The sequence below is a fragment of the Somniosus microcephalus genome, chromosome 8, assembly GCF_052327205.1.
Source record: "Somniosus microcephalus isolate GS21.2 chromosome 8, FLI_Smic_1.0, whole genome shotgun sequence".
Classification (NCBI taxonomy): Eukaryota; Metazoa; Chordata; class Chondrichthyes; order Squaliformes; family Somniosidae; genus Somniosus; species Somniosus microcephalus.
The window spans coordinates 60,278,404-60,299,153 of NC_140994.1; the positions used below are offsets into that span (position 1 = coordinate 60,278,404).

The following is a 20,750-nucleotide window of genomic DNA, read 5'->3' on the forward strand; positions in this document are numbered from 1 at the left end:
TTGTCCAAGGCCTTGTCGTGGATTTTGATCGGGGGGCAGTACTGTGTGACGGGGGCAGGTTAGTAGAGGACCTTTGTCTTACGGATGTTTAGTGTAAGGCCCATGCTCTCGTATGCTTCGGTGAAGGTGTTGATGATGGTTTGGAGTTCGACCTCCGAGTGAGCGCAGACGCAAGCATCGTCTGCACACTGTAATTCGACGACAGAGGATGGGATGATCTTGGATCTGGACTGGAGGTGACAGAGGTTGAACAGTTTCCCGTTTGTTCTGTAAATTAACTTCACTCCAGTGGGGAGCTTACTGAGGGTGAGATGGAGCATTGCAGCAAGGAAGATTGAGAAGAGCGTTGGTGCGATGACACAGCCTTGCTTGACCCCGGTTTTTACGTGAATTGGGTCTGTGGTGGAACCGTTGGTCAGGATCACAGCTTGCATGTCGTCGTGAAGCAGGCGGAGGATAGTGACAAACTTTTGAGGGCAGCCGAATTTGAGGAGGACACTCCATAATCCCTCACGGTTGACAGTGTCGAAGGCCTTTGTGAGATCAAAGAAGGCCATGTACAGCGGTTGGTGCTGTTCCCTGCATTTCCCTTGTAATTGGCGTGTGGTAAAGATCATGTCCATTGTGCCCCTTAGTGGGTGGAATCCGCATTGCGACTCTGGGAGGAGCTCTTCGGCCACTGGGAGAAGGCGATTGAGGAGGATTCTTGCGATGACTTTCTTGTGATAACAATTTTGGGTTGAACCTAAACCTTTGTGTCGTCTACCATTTTGTTCCTGTAAAACCCAGAGTCAAAGAACCCTTGTAAGGACGAGGAAACCAAACAACTTACACTTCCCACCTGAAAAGCCTCCAGCCTATCAATCAAGCTGCCTGTGGGCGGGAACCCCACTTAAAGGGGCCATGCAGTTAAATTCTGCAGGACATTTGGGAAACCCGCTCATTAGATTGATTCCTGGGATGCGAGGGCTGTCCTATGAGGAGAGATTCAGTAGAATGGGCCTATATTCTCTGGAGTTTAGAAGAATGAGAGGAGATATCTTTGAAACATATAAAAGTCTTAGAGGGCTTGACAGGGTAGATGCTGAGGGGTTGTTTCCGCTGGCTGGAGATTCTAGAACTAGGGGTCATAGTCTCAGGATAAGGGGTCAGCCATTTAGGACTGAGATGGGGAGAAATTTCTTCACTCAGAGGGTTGTGAATTTTTGGAATTCTCTACCCCAGAGGGCTGTGGATGCTCAGTCATTGACTATATTCAAGGCTGAGGTCAATAGATTTTTGGATTCTAAGGGAATCAAGGGATATGGGGATTGGGTGGGAAAGTGGAGTTAAGGTCAAAGATCAACCATGATCTCATTGAATGGTGGGGCATGGTTGAGGGGGCATATGGCCTACTCCTGCTCCTATTTCTTATGTTTCTTAAATCGCCAATCACGGCAACGAGGAGAAGTCACAATCGGCAGAAGAAAGGCCAAAGGCTTCCTTGAGAGGCAATACAACTTGTCTTTGCGTAATAATACAACGTAATGTGCACTTCCCCCAGTGAGTCATCTTAACTTGACTTAAACATAATTGGGCAAAAATTCGGTCACGCCCCCTTTGGGGTGCTAACTTCGCTGGGGAGCTACTTTTAGGGCCCCGAAAAGGTTAGTGCCCCCGCGCCCAAAATTCAATGATAGCACACCAAGAGGGAGGCGGGGCGCTCCTGGACGCACTCCCCCTCCCCCTTGGGGCGCTACCCGGGAATATTGCTGCGTACGTGCCGCGGTACTGCAGGCCTTCCTCCCCTTATTAAAGGGGACGGGCCTTGCGCAGCACGACCCAGGGTCCAGCTGGGCCACCAGGGATCGGGATGCCGGCAAAAGAGCCCGGCACACAAGATGAGTGCCAGGCTGACTGATCACGGCTGGCACCCCGCAGGGGTACTGCAGAGGAGGCAGGGGACGGCAGAGGGGGCAGGTGTTGACAGGCGGCCAGCAAAAAAAATGGCCGCCCGGCACCTCCCCTTTAATTATCGCCGCCCGGCCACACATATGTCCCCCTGACCCTGTCGAACATAGCGTCCGGCGGTAAGTCAAGGGGCACGACCGAAGTTTGCGGTTGGGGCGCTGCGCACGGCGATGACGTCATCGCCGGAGGTGCAGTGTCACGGGGCGCTACCAGCTACTGCCGCTGCTAACCTCCTGAATTTTGCGGGAGCTAAGGGAAGGCACAAAGCAACCGAATTTTGCACCCAATAACTCCTAATTAACCTCCTGCATTCTTCTTCACTGTCGCAAGCTTACCCTCACCCCTTTCTGCTTTAAAAACCTAACTGCCTGCATGTGTCTGTTTTTTCACCAAAGCTTAGTTCTTTAGGAGGAAAAGGGCAGCAGATGCATGGGAACGCCAACACTTCTAAGTTCCCATCCAAGCCACACACCATGCTGACTTGTAAAAAAAATCACTGGGCCAAAGTCCTAAAACTCCCTACCTAACCAGACTGCAGTGGTTTAAGAAGGCAGCCCACCACCACCTTCTCAGGAAAACTAGGGATGGGCAATAAATGCTTGCCAGCGATCATCACCTCCTGAGAATTTTTTTGGGAAGTATTTTAACCACATATCATCTCAGTGCCCTTTTTAAAAATTTGTATAAAACTCAACATTTGAAAGTCATATTTTTCCCAAATCCTTTCTGTGAAAAAATGGTCAAAAAAATCCCAAAATATATATATATACTAGCTAAAGTGCCCGGCGGTGCCGAGGGATTTTTGAGGGCATGTTGTTGTTGGAAGAGAGAGAGAGAGAGCGACTGGGGGGCAGAGAGAGCGCGACTGGGGGGAAGAGAGAGAGCGACTGGGGGGAAGAGAGAGAGCGACGGGGGAAGAGAGAGTGCGACTGAGGGGAAGGGGGGGAAGGGGGGAAAGGGGAGGGGCGGGAGGGAAAGGGGAGGGGGGAAGGGAGGGGAGGGGGAGGGGAAGGGAGGGGAGGGGGGAAGGAGGGGGGAAGGGGGAGGGGGGGAGAGGGGGGAGGGAGGGGGAGGGGGAAGGGGGGAAGAAGGGGAGGAGGGGGGAAGAAGGGGAGGAGGGGGGGAAGAAGGGGAGGAGGGGGGAAGCAGAGGAGGAGGGGGGAAGAAGGGGAGGAGGGGGGAAGAAGGGGAGGGGGAAGAAGGGAAGGGGGGAAGAAGGGGAGGGGGAAGAAGGGGAGGAGGGGGGGAAGAAGGGGAGGAGGGGGGGAAGAAGGGGGGGAAGAAGGGGAGGGAAGAAGGGGAGGAGGGGGGGAAGAAGGGGAGGAGGAGGGGAAGAATGGGAGGAGGGGGGGAAGGAGGGGAGGAGGAGGGAGGGGGAAGGGGGGAAGAAGGGGAGGAGGGGGAAGGGGAGGAGGGGGAGGGGGGTAGGGGGAAGGAGGGGGAGGGGGTGGGGGGGAGGAGGAGGGGGGAGGAGGAGGGGGGAGGAAGGGGGAGGAAGGGGGAGAGGAGGGGAGGGGGGAGGGGGAGAGGGGAGGGGGGAGAAAGGGAGGGGGGAGCCAGCAGACCCTCTCCCCTCTGCCGGCGATGGGGGGGAAGGGGGAAGGAGGGGGAGGGGGGGAAGGGGGAAGGAGGGGGAGAGGGGGAAAGGGGGAAGGAGGGGGAGAGGGGGGAGTCCCTGAGCCCCGCCCCCCGATCTCCCGATGTCCCGCCCCCGATCTCCGATCTCCCGATGTCCCGCCCCCCGATCTCCCGATGTCCCGCCCCCCGATGTCCCGAGCCCCACCCCCCGATGTCCCGAGTGATGCGCCATCAATTACTCAAAAGACTGAGGTTAAGCGAGTAACAACCAGGCTTTTATTAACTAAAGAATGAAGGTCTAGTCTCGAGTGGTCGACCCGTCCAGAATACTAAGGGACTGGCTAAGGGACTGGGAGGTAGTCACTTATATACCTGGAATAGTGGGAGGAGTCAGCCGAGGCATGTCCAGACCTGTACCTAGTGGAATACACATACACATACAGACAGGTATAACAGTGGTTTACCACATTCACCCCTTGTTTAAAAATGAGTCCGGCGGGGTGAAGTGTATTTAAAAATTTGTGTATTGGAGTCTCTCCGGAGGTCTTGTCTGCTGCTGTGATCGACGTGGCGACGGCAGGGGTGGTGGAGCTTCCGGCGTCGCGTCCCATGTAGGCTGGGGCACTGGAGTGTAGTCCTCGTGGGTGACGGTCCAAGGCGAGCCGGCTGCTGGGGTTGGATATCGGGTCGTGGGGGGGGGTGGTAATGGGTAGTGGGTTACAGCGGTCCCCGAGGGTGTCGTGGGTGGGGGTGGTAATGGGTAGTGGGTTACAGCGGTCCCCGAGGGTGCAAGGTCTCGTATGGAGACTGTGTCCTCCCGCCCGTCCGGGTATGCAATGTAAGCGTACTGGGGGTTGGCGTGGAGGAGGTCGACCCTCTCGACCAGGGGGTCCGTTTTATTGGTCCTCACGTGTCTTCTCAGTAGTACCGGCCCTGGGGACATCAGCCATGGCGGTAACGCTGTCCCCGATGTGGACTTCCTTGGGAAGACAAACATTTTCTCGTGAGGGGTGGCATTGGTGGCAGTGCAGAGCAGTGACCGAATCGAGTGGAGCGCATCGGGGAGCACCTCCTGCCAGCGGGAGGTCGGAAGGCCCCTAGACTTTAAGGCTAGTAGGGCGGCCTTCCAAACTGTTGCATTCTCTCTTTCCACCTGTCCGTTCCCCCGGGGGTTGTAACTGGTGGTCCTGCTTGTGGCTATACCCCTAGCGAGCAGGTACTGGCGGAGTTCGTCACTCATAAACGATGAGCCCCGGTCGCTATGGATATAGCTGGGGAAACCGAACAGGGTGAAGAGGCTGTTCAGACATTTAATGACTGTGGCACTGGTCATGTCCGGGCAGGGGATAGCGAACGGGAAACGGGAGTACTCGTCAATGATGTTGAGGAAGTACACATTGCGGTCGGAGGAGGGGAGAGGCCCTTTAAAATCGACGCTCAGGCATTCGAAAGGGCGAGTGGCTTTTATCAGGCGGGCTCTGTCTGGTCTATAAAAGTGCGGTTTGCACTCAGCGCAGACTTGGCAGTTCTTGGTCATGGTCCTGACCTCCTCAATGGAGTAAGGCAGGTTGCGGGCCTTGATGAAGTGGAAGAACCTGGTGACCCCCGGGTGGCAGAGGTCATTGTGGAGGGCCCTCAGCCTATCAATCTGCGCGCTGGTGCAGGTGCCACGCGATAGGGCATCTGGGGGTTCATTGAGCTTCCCAGGCCGGTACAAGATCTCGTAATTGTAGGTGGAAAGTTCGATTCTCCACCTCAAGATCTTGTCATTTTTGATTTTGCCCCTCTGCTTGTTGTTGAACATAAAAGCAACTGAACGCTGGTCAGTGAGCAGGGTAAATCGTTTTCCGGCCAGGTAGTGTCTCCAATGACGCACAGCCTCCACAATAGCCTGGGCCTCCTTCTCGACCGCGGAGTGTCTGGTCTCCGGGCCCTGGAGGGTTCGTGAGAAGAATGCCACAGGTCTCCCCGCCTGATTAAGGGTGGCGGCCAGAGCGAAGTCGGACGCATCGCTTTTCACTTGGAAGGGGATGGATTCGTCCACTGCGTGCATGGTGGCTTTGGCAATGTCCTCCTTGATACGGTGGAAGGCCGAGCGGGCCTCTGCCATCAGGGAAAAAGAGGTGGATTTGATCAGCGGACGGGCTTTGTCTGCATAGTAGGGGACCCACTGGGCGTAGTTGGAAAAAAACCCTAGGCACCTCTTCAGAGCTTTTAGGCAGTGGGGCAGTGGGAGTTCCATAAGGGGATGCATCCGGTCCAGGTCGGGACCGATGACCCCGTGTTCCACAACACAGCCAAGGATGGCGAGGCGGTCTGTGCGGAATATGCACTTCTCCTTGTTATATGTCAGGTTCAGGAGTTGGGCGGTGCGGAGGAATTTCTCGAGGTTTGCGTCATGGTCCTGCAAGTCATGACCGCAGATGGTCACATTGTCTAGGTAAGGGAAAGTGGCCTGCAGTGCGCTTTGATCGACCATCCGGTCCATCTCCCTTTGGAAGACGGAGACCCCGTTGGTAACGCCAAAGGGAACCCTAAGGAAGTGATAGAGGCGGCCGTTTGCCTCAAAAGCAGTATACTGGCGGTCTTCGGGGCGGATGGGGAGCTGGTGGTACGCTGATTTCAGGTCAATGGTCGAAAAGACGCGGTACTGCACGATCTGGTTGACCATGTCAGCTATGCGGGGGAGTGGGTAGGCATCCAGCAGGGTGTAGCGGTTTATTGTTTGGCTGTAGTCGATGACCAGGCGTTGTTTCTCGCCAGTCTTAACGACCACAACCTGGGCTCGCCAGGGGCTGGAGCTGCTCTCAATAATCCCCTCCTTCAGGAGCCACTCCACTTCGGTTTTAATGAAAACCCTGTCCCCGGCACTGTATCGCCTGCTCTTTGTGGCGATGGGCTTACAGTCGGGGGTGGGGTTAGCAAACAGTGGGGGGGGTGGGACTCTGAGTGTGGAGAGGTTGCATCTGGTGCGCGGCGGGCAATTTGGAGGCTGCTGGCTGCGGACTGTGAGTGGGGGGAGGGGGCCACCGTACGCCATCGTAACACTTTTGAGGTGGCACTGGAAATCCAACCCCAGTAGAACGGCAGCGCAAAGTTGGGGCAGGACCAGGAGTTTAAAATTATTGAACACAGTCCCGTCTACTACTAGTGTCACCACGCAGTAGCCGCCAATGTCCGCTGACTGGGACTCGGCGGCCATAGAAATCCGCTGGTGCGCAGGCAGGACTGGGAGAGAGCAACGCCGCACCGTGTCGGGGTGGATGAAGCTCTCTGTGCTCCCGGAGTCAAAAAGGCAGTTTATTGCATGGCCGTTTACCTTAACGTCCATTTTGGACCGAGCTAGTTGGTGCGGTCTCATTTGGTCCAGCGTAACAGAGGCCAGCGTAGGGGTCGGTGTGTTGCTGCGGGTATCAGATGGGGGGGGTTTGGCGGCCTGCTGCGTCCCGGCTGGTGTCCAAGATGGCGGCGTCCATGATTCCCATGTGGCTGGAGTCATCCAAAATGGCTGCTGCTGCAGTGGTTCACACATGGCTGGGGAGGCCCAAGATGGTGGCCCGCACGGCCCACACGCGGCGCTGTTGGGGGCCCAAGATGGCGGCTCGCACGGCCCACACGCGGTGCTGCTGGCGTTCGGGGTGGCTTTGGCCTTGCAGACGCTAGCGTAGTGTCCCTTTTTCCCGCAGCCCGAGCAGGTCGCATTCTTCGCCGGGCAGCGCGCTCTGGGGTGTTTGGCCTGGCCACAGAAGTAGTATTTCTGGCCTTGGGATACTGCTGTCTGGCTTTGGGACACTGCTGCGGTGGTTGGGCCGTTGTTGGGCTGTGGCTGGGGTGGCACGGTGCTATGGGGCTGTCCTACCGTGTCCCAGGTTGTCGTTCCCCGCGGCGTCCACGGTGCAGAGGAGTAGGCATCCATGCCCCGGTAGGCTGTGTCCAGCGTTAGTGCGATTTCGGAGGCTTTGTCGAGGGTGAGGTCACTCTGCTCCAGCAGTCGCTGTCGGGTGTAGTTGGACCTGTGGCCCGCTACGAAGGCATCCCGGATCAGTTCCTCCGTGTACTTAGTGGGCGTTACCGCCTTACACCCACAGGCCCGGCCAAGCACGGACAGTGCTTGGAGGTATTCCTCAGTCGATTCCCCAGGTTGTTGCTTGCGACTCCCCAGGAGGTGCCTGGCGTAAACTTCATTCACAGGGCGCGTGTACTGGGTCTTGAGGAGCTGGAGGGCGGCTGTGTACGAGGTCGCGTCCCGGATGACTGAGTACACTCGGTGGTTCACCTTGGAGATCAGGACAGACAGTTTGTTCGCATCCGTTATGACCGCAGTAGAGGCAGTCAGGAATGCCTCGAAGCACATGAGCCAGTGAGCAAACTTGGTGGTAGCGTCCGCTTCCCAACTGTCCAGGTCCAGGCATGCTGGTGTGAGGATCTTCTCCATTATAAAAAATTTAGTTAATAAAATTGATGCGCCATCAATTACTCAAAAGACTGAGGTTAAGCGAGTAACAACCAGGCTTTTATTAACTAAAGAATGAAGGTCTAGTCTCGAGTGGTCGACCCGTCCAGAATACTAAGGGACTGGCTAAGGGACTGGGAGGTAGTCACTTATATACCTGGAATAGTGGGAGGAGTCAGCCGAGGCATGTCCAGACCTGTATCTAGTGGAATACACATACACATACAGACAGGTATAACAGTGGTTTACCACACCGAGCCCCGCCCCCGATCTCCCGATGTCCCGAGCCCCGCCCCCCCCGATCTCCCGAGGCCCGATCTCCGATCTCCCGAGCCCCGCCCCCCCATCTCCCGAGGCTCGATCTCCGATCTCCCGATGTCCCGCCCCCCGATCTCCCGATGTCCCGCCCCCGATCTCCCGATGTCCCGCCCCCGATCTCCCGAGCCCCGCCCCCCGATGTCCCGAGCCCCGCCCCCCGATCTCCCGAGGCCCGATCTCCGATATCCCGAGCCCCGCCCCCCAATGTCCCGAGCCCCGCCCCCCCGATCTCCCGAGGCCCGATCTTCGATGTCCCGAGCCCGCCCCCCGATGTCCCGAGCCCCGCCCCCGATCTCCCGAGGCCCGATCTCCGATCTCCCGAGCCCCGCCCCCCCATCTCCTGAGGCTCGCCCCCCCCGATCTCCTGAGGCCCGCTCTCACGAGCCCCGCCCCCCCAGCCCCGATCTGCCGAACCCCGAGACCCGCCCCCCGCCCGAGCCAGCTTCACGAGCAGAGAGAAAGACGCCGCCGTGCAACCTACCGCGTGAGGCCGGGCCGGACTCAAGTCGCGCGCGCTGACTCCTGCCCCACCCGACGCTCGGCTCAGGCCCGCCCCCTCCAGCCTTCACAAAGATGGCGACGATCGCGAGCCGCTTGTTGAGCGCGACGGGTGGTGCCTAGCTCGGGCGTGGCTGGGCAACAGAGGCCCAGGCTTACAGGCCTGGAAAAACGGTGAAAGGTAGGAAAATTCTAGATGTTAGAGAAAAGATTTACAAATTAATTAACTTTTTTTAAAAACAATTTGTGTTTTAAAAGCAACTTTTTTTTTGCTGGAAATGTAGATTTGAAAAGAAACACGCAGAAAGTGGGAAAAAGAAATGAAAAGTTTGGAATCAAGATGGCGGCGACTCACCTCGGTTCAGAATGATAAGGCCCGCCCACAAACCGTCAGGTCACTGACCTGTAGGATTGATCAATCATCACGTCACTCAACTGTAGGATGGCCCGCCCGCGCACACAATGAACCCGCCCCCACTCGATGCAAATGAGCGGATTATGAGAGGAATTTTGAACGTTTTTTGGATACCGTCGGCACAATTTTTGCCGGAGCAAAAAGTAAATACGCCTACAAGAGTCCCCTAATGATGAGCTTTCTTTTGATATAACATATGTGTAGGTACGCTCTATAACTTTTGATTGTATAGCCGGCCAGAGAGACAGACAGATAGACATATCCTTTTATATTTATAGTATATATATATATGTATTTGAAAACTGTGCATTGGACTCTTAGGATAGTTTCTGTCTTCACCACTTGGGCAGAAAACCGGCAGGGTGGATCGCCCACCTGTTACAGAAACCGCCTGATATTCATTTCCATTGATTTATCGCTCAAGCGGTGAAGACAACAGTTATCCCCTCTATCTCAAGCCTGTTAGCCAGGAAGACTACAGGAAGAAATGGCACAACGTTGCTTTGAGTTAGGTTTGGTGCAACACTTAGGGCTAGATTTTCAGTCGCTTGCGCCAGCAGTTAGCGCCTTAAGAGAAGTGATTTTCGGGCGCTATGCGTGTAGCGCCCGGGCGCAGCGCAGTTTGCGCCCCGCCCCAAATTAAGTTGGCCGTTAGCGCCGGCGCAAAGTTTAGCGCCCGCCCGGATGCGCGCGCAGAAAATGACGTCACATCCTCATGCAACGCCCTTTGTGCGCCCCGATTCCAAACTTCAGTCGGACCGCCCCATTGTGCAGCTGGCGGCCGGAGCGTTTGGAAAAAGGAACGCAACACAACCAGCGCGGGCCCCGGGGGGCGCAAATTAAAGGGGACGTACTCTCCAGTATAAAGGCCAGCCTTTTTTCAGAAAACACTCTTGTGCAACGCATTTCTGGAGACACAACAAGGAGGATAGCTAACTGGTTTCAAGCAGCAAGAGCCAGGTATTTTTGGACTCAGGCCAGAGCGCTGCAAGTGGCCTTTTGGAAATTAGAGTGTTTGCCAGGATTTGATGGGGGTTGCATGGGGTGCCAACGCGGAGCTGCAGCTCCATGTCCGTAGGGCTCGCAGACGCATTGTGAGAGGGGCAGCCCTGGCTAGAGGCAGAGGGGGCTACAGGCGTCGGCCACGTAGGCCTTACCCAGTCAGGCTATACCGCCAGCAGCGCTCCTACCTAAACATGAGTGCTGCGCGATGTGTTAAAAGGCTCCGATTCCGAAAGGAGGTGATTGCAGAGATCTGCCACCTGCTTCGCCGAGATCTGCGGCCAAAGCTCAGGGGCAGGACGTCTCTGTCGGTGGAAGTGAAGGTGACGGTGGCATTGAACTTCTATGCCACCGGCTCCTTCCAATACGCTGCTGGGGACATAGCAAACATCTCCCAGTACGGCGCGCATCGCTGCATCCGCCAGGTGACCGAAGCACTGTTCAGAAGGAGAAGCCAATTCATCTCCTTCCCCATGGCCCTGGAGAGCCAGCATCAGCGCGCATTGGGATTTTCCAGACTCGGGGAATTCCCCTTGGTGCAGGGCGCCATTGACTGTACGCATGTGGCTTTGCGGGCCCCTCTGGAGCATGGCGAGCAGTATCGCAACAGGAAGGGCTACCATTCTCTGAATGTGCAGCTGGTCTGTGACCACAAGCAGCGCATCATGGCAGTCAATGCCAGCTTCCCAGGCAGCAGCCACGATGCCTTTATCCTGCGGCAGAGTACTGTGCATGACATGTTCCAGGCACAGCCTCCCCCAAGAGGATGGCTACTCGGGGACAAAGGCTATCCTTTGTGCACCTGGCTCATGACCCCGCTCCGCGCGCCCAGGACCGCTGCTGAAGAGGCCTACAACGAGAGCCATCAAACCACCCGCAACATCATCGAGCTAACTATTGGGGTCCTCAAGCAGCGGTTCCGCTGCCTTGATCGCTCCGGAGGAGCTCTCCAGTATTCGCCGGACCGGGTCTCCCAATTTGTGGTGGTTTGCTGCATGCTACACAACCTGGCTATCCGCAGGACTCAGGCACTGCCACCTGACGTTGGACCAGCACCTCAGGAGGAGGAGCAGGAGGAGCATGAGGAGGAGGAGGAGGAGGAGCAGGAGCACGTTCCCAGGAGGGAGCGACCAGGGCCAAGGGCCGCACGACGCCACCTTATTACACGGTACTTCTAAGCCCCCTGTCAGGGAATGGCCAGGGGCCATGAGGGAAGATGAATGCAGCCGCTCCGCAAGCCCTCAGCCGGCGAAGCCAACAAACACTAAGAAGAACAACCATGGAGACTGCATGAATAAAGATAATTTTTTATTACACAAAAATGAAAAGCCCTTCCCACATGAATCCCCAAAAACAATAAACGGGCCCCACAAAAAGCCCAACAAACGACTCACTCCCACAAACTGGGGAGGAGTCACTCCACCTTTCTTCAAACCGGGCCTCAACGTCGGCCTAACGCAAAAAATAAGCCCTCCAACAACACAACCATGGGCAAAATAAAGATGGCCACCGCCATATAAAAGGAAAGCTGCCCACACCCTCTACTGAGTGGCCCGCGAGGGCGAGACCTTGCCCAGCCTTTTGCCTCCCCTGCCCGGCCTGCTGCTCCTTCGCAAGCTCTGCCCAGTGGCTGCTGCGAGGCTGGGGGAAGGCGCCTGAGGCTCAGATGCCCTTCCGCCAGATGCCGCTGGGGGGCGGCCTACACGGCGTTTGGGCCTCAAGGGGCCGTCTGCTGAGTGGCGCACCTGAGCCTGGCCACCATCAGCTGCAGCCGCTTGCCCTTGACGCCCCAGTGGGGGAATGGCGGCGACGGATGGCGCAATGTGGGCCAGCTGGCGCCTGGGATGCGCTGGCTGGTGCTGTGGCACGGTGGCACTCGGCCGGGCCCGCACTGCAGGATCCGCAACAATCAGCCGAGGGGCGGCTTGCTGGGATGGTCCAGCGCGGCGGCTGCCCTGGCAATGCCTGCCTGAGACAGCGCGTGTGGCAGCAGTGAGTGCCCCTGTGGTCCTGGTGTGCGCACGCATCACAGCCGCCAGGGTCTTGACGGCATCAGTCAGCATGCGGCCACTCACGGCAGTTGCTGCCCCGAACTCGCGCACACTGGTCGCCAGCGACTCGATGGCCTCAGGCATGCGCCCCACCACGCTCATGAGCTCCGTGTGGCGCCGGTCCGAATCCTCGGCCATCTTATCCAGCTTCCGCACCTCCTCCGAGGTGAAGGTGTCCGGACTGGAGTCGTGACTCTCCCGCTGGGGAGGAGGGGGCCGAACTAGGGGACCCTTGCCGCGTTGGTGGCGGCGAGTGTGCCGATCAGCAGCACTCCCCTCTGATCCTTCCCCCCTTTGGGGGGAAGGCCGCGGGCCACGCGCACGGCTCCTGGGTGGCTGGACGCCACTGGTCCCAGAAGCTTCATTGCCCTGCGACAGTTCCTCCAGGCACTCGTCCAGTGAGGAGGTGTCAAGCATTTCCTCCTCTCCTGCGGGACGTGACTGTTCCCCCGAAGGTCCGGCTTGCTCCTCCTCCTCCTCCTGGTCGGAGGTGCTGTCACTGGCAGCTTCAGGGTCCTGGTCGTCACCAGCTGAAAGCAGGAATGCACAAGAGTAGCTTCAGAGTGAGGAGACGGCGTCAGCGAGGGAGTTAGGACTGGTGGCATTCAGCGCATTGGTGGGACAGTGGCAAAGGAGGTAGCTCGGATGGGCCAGTGCGACGCGAGAGGGCCAAAAGGCGAGGTCCTTACCATTGCTGGGCAGTGGAGGGTCGGATACTCCGCACGCTGTGGGGACAATCACACGGGCTCCCATGAGCACACACACGCGCTCCTCCAGCCGAGTGAGCTTCTGCAGCTTGGCGCGGCCACCCCTGGCACGCGCCTGGCGATTAAACGCTACTTTAGCCTGCAAGAGAAAGGACGGGCTGTAAGTGCACAGTGAAGCCCTGATGTAGTGTGCACTGCCTCCCATGGTGGAATAGCTTGGACAGAGTGAAGCCCTGATGTAGTGTGCACTGCCTCCCATGGTGGAATAGCGTGGACAGAGTGAAGCCCTGATGTAGTGTGCACTGCCTCCCATGGTGGAATAGCGTGGACAGAGTGAAGCCCTGATGTAGTGTGCACTGCCTCCCATGGTGGAATAGCATGGACAGAGTGAAGCCCTGATGTAGTGTGCACTGCCTCCCATGGTGGAATAGCTTGGACAGAGTGAAGCCCTGATGTAGTGTGCACTGCCTCCCATGGTGGAATAGCTTGGACAGAGTGAAGCCCTGATGTAGTGTGCACTGCCTCCCATGGTGGAATAGCGTGGACAGAGTGAAGCCCTGATGTAGTGTGCACTGCCTCCCATGGTGGAATAGCGTGGACAGAGTGAAGCCCTGATGTAGTGTGCACTGCCTCCCATGGTGGAATAGCGTGGACAGAGTGAAGCCCTGATGTAGTGTGCACTGCCTCCCATGGTGGAATAGCGTGGACAGAGTGAAGCCCTGATGTAGTGTGCACTGCCTCCCATGGTGGAATAGCGTGGACAGAGTGAAGCCCTGATGTAGTGTGCACTGCCTCCCATGGTGGAATAGCTTGGACAAAGTGTAGAGTGCCGAATGGCCATGTGATGCTCATGACTGTCCCAATGCTGCTGGCTGAGGGCTGGCCAATAGGACTTTCAGCTCCCTTTGCCCATCATGTCAGGTGTACATGCAAGAATGAGGAGGAGACTGGAAAGGCTACTCACCTTCACAATCCTGGTCAGATCGTTGTATTTTTTACGACATTGTTTGTGGGTCCTGGGGGCATCGCCGGTGAACGTCACCCTCTGGGCGATCTGCTTCCAGGCTTTGGTGTAGTCGTGGTGGGTTGGATTCCTCCCACTCTCTGGGAACAAGATCTTGCGCCTCACCTCCAGAGCTGTGACCATTATGTCCAGATCACCCTCTGAGAAGCGCAGGGCACGCTGACGGGCCTTCTCTGGCGTTGCCATGACTCCCTGGGGCTGAGCAGCAGTGTTGAGGCCTCTTTGCAAGGCTGCAGTGTGCAGGGCGTGGCAGCAGACCAATTCGTCCCTTCCCCCTTTAAGAGCTGGTCGGCGCCACGGGGTCTGCTGTCAGTCCAAAAATGACCGCACCCGCGCTGCGCCCCGCCTGGACGCTATCCCTCTGGACCGCCGGCTTAGCGCCTAAAGATAGGAGTGGAACGCCTCTTTTAGCGCTCCACCAATCTCTTAGGGCGAAACCACTGAATTTCCGGCAACGGGGCGCTACTTTGGGGCGGGCGCTAACTTCGGGCGGGCGCTAAGGTTAGCGCCCCAAAACTGTCTATACTGAAAATCTAGCCCTTAATCTTTAGCTGGCTGTTCAACTCCCTTTGCACAATGATTGATTTTGAAAGAGCAGCCACCAAACGAAAACCTACATAAAAATATATAGGGGGAAAAATTCAGTATCAACCATTTTGGGGTGCTAACATCGCCTGGGCGCTAATTAGCACCAGCAACCACAAAATTGAGTTTTAGCGTCCCAAGAGGGAAGTGGAGTGCTAACTAAGCTCCACTTCCTTCTTAGGGCACTAACATCGGAGAGCCGGAGGGGGGGGGGCGGGGGGGAGACTTCAGCCGCGCTGCACACTGGGCCGTGCAGTGCTGCCGCATTCAAAGGCTCTGCAATTTAAAAAGTACCTACCTGGACCACCATGGCAGCTGTGATCCCGCGCGATCAGCCCAGCACTCAAGCAGAGTGCCGGGCTGATTGATCGCGGGCAAGAACCCGCGAAAAAAACTAGAACAGGAAAGGTACGGTTTTTTTCCACTTTTTTTCCACTTACCTCGGCCACCTCGCCTTTAATCATTGCCCCCAAAGTGGCTGGCCGCCCACTGCATGCCTCCTGCAGCTGTCGGTGCTTTCGACCGGCACTGCTGCAGGGGGCAAAAGTCAATTTCAGGTCCGGGGCGCTACTGAGGCGATGCACACGGCAATGCTCCGGGCGAAGGAGATCGGGGTGCAATGCTGTAAAACTCCCGCCGAATATGGTGGGAGTTGATGTCAGTGCCGCGCCCAGTCGCAAAGCCATTTGCGCCCCATTGGCGCCCCTTGGGGGCGCTAATGGGAGGTGCAAAGGTACCCAATTTCACCCCCATAATTTTTATCACATCAACTCTACTGTCAAGTTCAACATAAATTCTTAAGCAATATAATTAAAATATCTAGAATTGCATATGAAGAACAGAATAAAAATAACTAGTTGTAGCATTAAATCAGAGATGTAAATTATAAATGGGTCAAACTGGATAGGTAAAACATTCTTTATTCATTTAATTTCTCTTTCTTTCTTTCTATATTTATTTTACTCCCCTACTTCTAGGTCTTTCCACACCAGACACTTTTCCTAGACTGGCCGGGAAGGCAACATGGCCTGCTTCCAAGTTAGAGATGACACTAAGCTATGTGGATGGGAGCAGGAAGTTACAAAGTGATATGGACAGATTAAGTGAGTGGGCAACTGTGAAGACATCCACTTTGAATCTGAGAAAGACAAATCAGAATATTTTCTTAATGGTGAGAGACTAGGAAGTGTGGAGGAGCAATAGGATTTGTGTGTCCGTGTACATAAATCACCAAAAGCTAGTACACAGGTACAAAAGTAATCAAAAAGGCTAATAGAATCTCAATTTATCTCAATTCAAAATTAAGGAAGTTATGCTTCAGTTATAAAGCCTTGGTCAGACCCCATCTGGAGTGCTGCATTCAGTTTTAGGCTCAGGAAACTCAGGAAAGATATATTCGCCTTGGGAGGGGCACAGTGTAGATTTGCAAAATGATACCATGGCTTAAAGGGTTAAATTATGAGGATAGGTTACATAAACTTGGCTGTATCCCTTGAGTTTAGGTACTTATGGGGTGGTCGAATCGAGGCATCTAAAATGATAGAGGTTCAATTGGGCTGATACAGAGAAACTATTTCCTCTGATGGGGGAATGCAGAACAAGAGGGCATAATCTTAAAGTAAGAGCTCGGCCATTTGGAGTGAAATCAGGAAGTTATTTCTCACACAAAGAGTAGTAGAAACCTGGAACTCACTCCCCCTTTTGGCTGTGAATGCTGGGTCAATTGACATTTTCAAGACTGAGAGTGATAGGTTTTTGTTAGGTAAGGGATATGGAGCAAAGGTAGGTAAATGGATTTGAGGTGCAGATCAACCATGATCTAACTGAATGGTGAAACAGGCTCAAGGGTCTGAATGGCTTACTTCTGTTCCTAGATTCTGCCAATTTTATCTCCTAACCTCCTAATCCTATGGTAATTTGTGTAACAATTTTTTTCCTCCCTCTTGGGAAGAACCATTGCAACTTGGCTTTGCATTTTCCTAAGGTTCTCCCCCTATCCCATCTCCAGAAATAGATAATGAGGATATATTTATGAAGTTACCTCCTCTTGCACAATAAAGCGATTCTCCATTTTGTTGATATTTTTTTTCAACACATCTGGTTTATGACTAACGTAGAAGCCTTCTTCCTCCAATACACGAGGTGCAATGTTTCTTGGAAGCTTACTACTTAGAGCCACTAAAAAAAATAGGAATTTGATATACCAATTTCTTAAAGTACACCTATCTCATGAAACAGTAGTAATAATTCATTTTCATGGTAAAATGGTAGCATGTAAAATGTTATAATAAAACAATACCCATTGTATATTATAATAATACCGTATAAAACAAATAAACATTTTTTTAATGCTACCTGGTGATGTACTGGGGATGAAAAGGTTTTTTTTCTTTTCTCTCTGTAATTTACGATTCTGATATTCAGCAGGTATCCTTTCAATTATATGTTCACTTAGGTAAAAGTCAAATTTGGCCTTTTCTTCTGACATACTACCAGTAATTGGAATTTCACTCTCTGGCTCTTCCTAAACAAGAAACACATATATATGAGCTTTAAAAGTAAAATCAATTCTTTATCCAGGAAAATTAAATTGTGCTCTTAATGCCAAAATATATAAGATTAATAGCAACGGAATTCACAACACCGGAATTTAACACAAATTGTACCACTTTCAGTTCAGATGTATCATGTTTATACCACGCAGGAATAGCTCCCAGGGGTAATAGGGATGACTTTCCTCTGCAGCTAAAGGAAATGGAGTGCACTGGAAATACACGCCGCCCAGACCTATCTCAATGCGCCCACATTTCCAGTTTCAGCTGATATGCATTGAGTGGGTGTGCACTGAGTGGTGTCCTTCCACTGAGTGCACACCCACAATGGGAAGGACATTCAACAACTTGCATTTATATGGTGCCTTTAACATAAGAAAACATCCCAAGGTGCTTCACAGGTGCATAATCAGTCAAAAATTGACAACAAGCCAAAGAAGGAGAAGGATCAAAAAGCTTGATCAAAGAGGTAGGTTTTAAGGAGGGTCTCAAAGGAGGAGAGAGGTGAAGAGGCAGAGAGGTTTATCGAGGGAATTCCACAGCTTAGGGACTAGACAGTTGAAGGCACACCACCAATGGTGGAATGAAGGGAGTGGGGAATATCTAAGAGGCCATAGTTGGAGGAACGTGGAGTTTCAGAGAGTTGCAGTCCTGGATGAGGTTACAGAGATAGAGATGGCCATGAAGGGATTTGAACACAAGGATAAGAATTTTAAATTTGAAGCATTGATGGATCGGGAGCCAATGTAGGTCAGTGAACACAGGGATGGTGGATGAGCATGACTTGGTCAGGGTTAGGAAAAGGGCAGCAGAGATTTGGATGAGCTCAAGCTTATGGAGGGTGGAAGACAGGAGGCCAGCAAGGAGAGCATTGAAATAGTCAAGTCAGGAGGTAACAAAAGCATGGATGAGGGCATGGGGTCATAAGCTCAGCTCAGGGTCAAAGAGGCCACCGAGGTTGCGAACAGTCTGGTTCTGCCTCTAAAAAAGGACCATGGAGGGGGGTGGAATCGGTGGCATGGAACAGAGTTTGTGGCATGGCCGAAAACAATGGTTTTGGTCTTCCCAATGTTGAATTGGAGGAAATTGTGGCTCATGTCAGACAAGCAGGTTGACAACACAGAGACAGTGGAGGAGTCAAGAAGGTGGTGGTGACATATATCTAGGCGTCGTCAGCGTACATGTGGAACCTAATGGTGTTGTCAAGGAGCAGCATGGAAATGAGCAATAGGAGGGAGCCAAGGATAGATTCTTGGGGGACTCCAGAGGTAACAGTGTGGGTGGGAAGAGAAGCCATTGCAGGAGATTCTTTGGCTACGACTGGATAGGTAAGAATGGAACCAGACGAGGACAGTCCCACTCAGCTAGACAACAGAGGAGTGGCGTTGGAGGTGGGTGGTGTGGTCGATGGGTTGCAGACAGGTCGAGAAGGATGAGGAGGGATAGTGCACCATGGTCACAGTCACAGAGGATGTAATTTGTGACTTTGGTTCAGACCACTTCAGTATGGTGACAGGGGTGGAAAACTGATTGGTGAGGTTCAAACACAGAGTTGTAGGAAAGATGGGCACGGATTTGGCAGGTGACAACAAGTTCAAGGACTTTGGAGATCAAGGTAAGGTTGAAGATGGGTGCTAGTTTGCAAGGTCAGAGGGGTCAAGGGTGGGCTTTTTGAGGAAGGGGGTGGTGACAGCAGGTTTGAAAAGGAGGAGTACAGTACCTGAGGATAGGTATTCATTTACAATGTCAGCTAGCATGGTGACCATGAAGGGAAACTGGGTGGTCAGCAATTTAGTCGGAATAGGGTCGAGAGAGCAGAAGGTGGGGCTTATAGACAAGCTGAGGTTGGAGAGGGCATGAGGGGAGATAAGAGAGAACATAAGAACATAAGAAATAGGAGCAGGGTCCTCGAGCCTGCTCCGCCATTCAATAAGATCATGGCAGATCTTGGGCTCAAATCCACTTCCCCGCCTGCTCCCCATAGCCTTTCACTCCCTTATCTTGCAAAAATTTGTCTATCTCCACCTTAAATGTATTTAATGACCCAACCTCCACGGCTCTCTGGGGCAGAGAATTCCACAGATTTACGACCCTCTGAGAGAAGAAATTCCTCCTCATCTCAGTTCTAAAAGGGCTACCCTTTATTCTAAAACTGTGCCCCCGCGTTCTAGATTTCCCCATGAGGGGAAACATCTTCTCTGCATCTACCTTGTCGAGCCCCCTCGGTATCTTATATGTTTCAATAAGATCACCTCTCATTCTTCTAAATTCCAATGAGTATAGGCCCAGCCTGCTCAAACTTTCCTCAGAAGTCAACCCCCTCATCGCTCGAATTAACCTAGTGAATCATCTCTGAACTGCCTCCAACGCAAGTATATCCTTCCTTAAATAAGGAGACCAAAACTGTACGCAGTATTCAAGGTGTGGTCTCACCAATACCCTGTACAGTTGTAGCAGGACTTCCCTGCTTTTATACTCCAACCCCTTTGAAATGAAGGCCAACATTCCCTTTGCCTTTTTGATTATTTGCTGTACCTGCATGCTAACCTTTTGTGTTTCATGCACAAAGACCCCCAGGTCCCTCTGAACTGTAGCATTTTGTAATCTCTCTCCATTTAAATAATAATTTGCTTTTTTATTTTTCCTGCCAAAGTGTATAACCTCGCACTTTCCCACATTATACTCCATCTGCCAAATGTTTGCCCACTCACTTAGCCTGTCTATATCTCTTTGCAGGTTCTTTGAGTCCTCTGCACAACTTGCTTTCCCACCCATCTTTGTATCATCTGCAAACTTGGCTACATTACACTAGATCCCTTCATCCAAGTCATTAATGTAGATTGTAAATAGTTGAGGCCCCAGCACTGATCCCTGTGGCACCCCACTAGTTACCGTTTGCCAACCGGAAAATGACCCATTTATTCCAACTCTCTGCTTTCTGTTAGTTAGCCAATTCTCTATCCATGCTAATATATTACCCCCAATTCTGTGAGCTCTTATCTTATGCAGTAACCTTTTATGTGGCACTTATCGAATGCCTTCTGGAAATCCAAATACACCACATCCACTGGTTCACCTTTGTCCACCCTGCTCGTTACCTCCTCAAAGAACTCCAGCAAGTTTGTTAAACATGATTTCCATTTCATAAAACCATGCTGACTCTGCTTGACTGCATTATGATTTTCCAAATGCCCTGCTACTGCTTCCTTAATGAAGGACTCCAGCATTTTCCCAACGACAGATATTAGGCTAACTGGTCTATAGTTTAGAGATTAGAGAAAGATCCAGGTTCTGTGCTAGAGCAAGGGGAAACCTTAGTTTTCTTCATGTATTTATCCAGCTCTCTCTTGAACATGCCAAAACAATCAGCCCCTATTTCCTCCCCTGGCAGTCCATGCCATACAATCAGAACCATCTACTTGAGGTGGTTAAATCAAAACTGTCTTTTCATCTTTCTTCTTCTAGGTTTAAGGCTATGCAATTGTTACAAATTACAGGTCTGTAGATATTCTCTCCAGCTCAGTGTTACCAGTCATTTCCATAAGCAGACCTCATATTCCATACAATTAGGAGTCTCTTTTACTGCCCAATATCTTGCTAAACAATAGCATGACATG

The 20,750-nt window shown here is 53.2% G+C and overlaps 1 protein-coding gene across 1 annotated transcript in view; it reads right to left on the bottom strand.

The window, feature by feature from the left end:
- The window catches only part of LOC147113546 (coiled-coil and C2 domain-containing protein 2A-like), a 403,075-nt gene extending 384,076 nt beyond the window's left edge, over window positions 1-18,999 (bottom strand). Inside the window, exons 1-2 of the mRNA XM_085996133.1 lie at window positions 16,937-18,999; window positions 16,623-16,759 (exon numbers count right to left, since the gene is read on the bottom strand). Of these exons, the coding sequence (XP_085852259.1) occupies window positions 16,623-16,759; window positions 16,937-17,069 (270 nt within the window). The 5' untranslated portion in view covers window positions 17,070-18,999. The remainder of the gene's footprint in view (window positions 1-16,622; window positions 16,760-16,936) is intronic.
- Window positions 19,000-20,750: the final 1,751 nt, after the last annotated feature.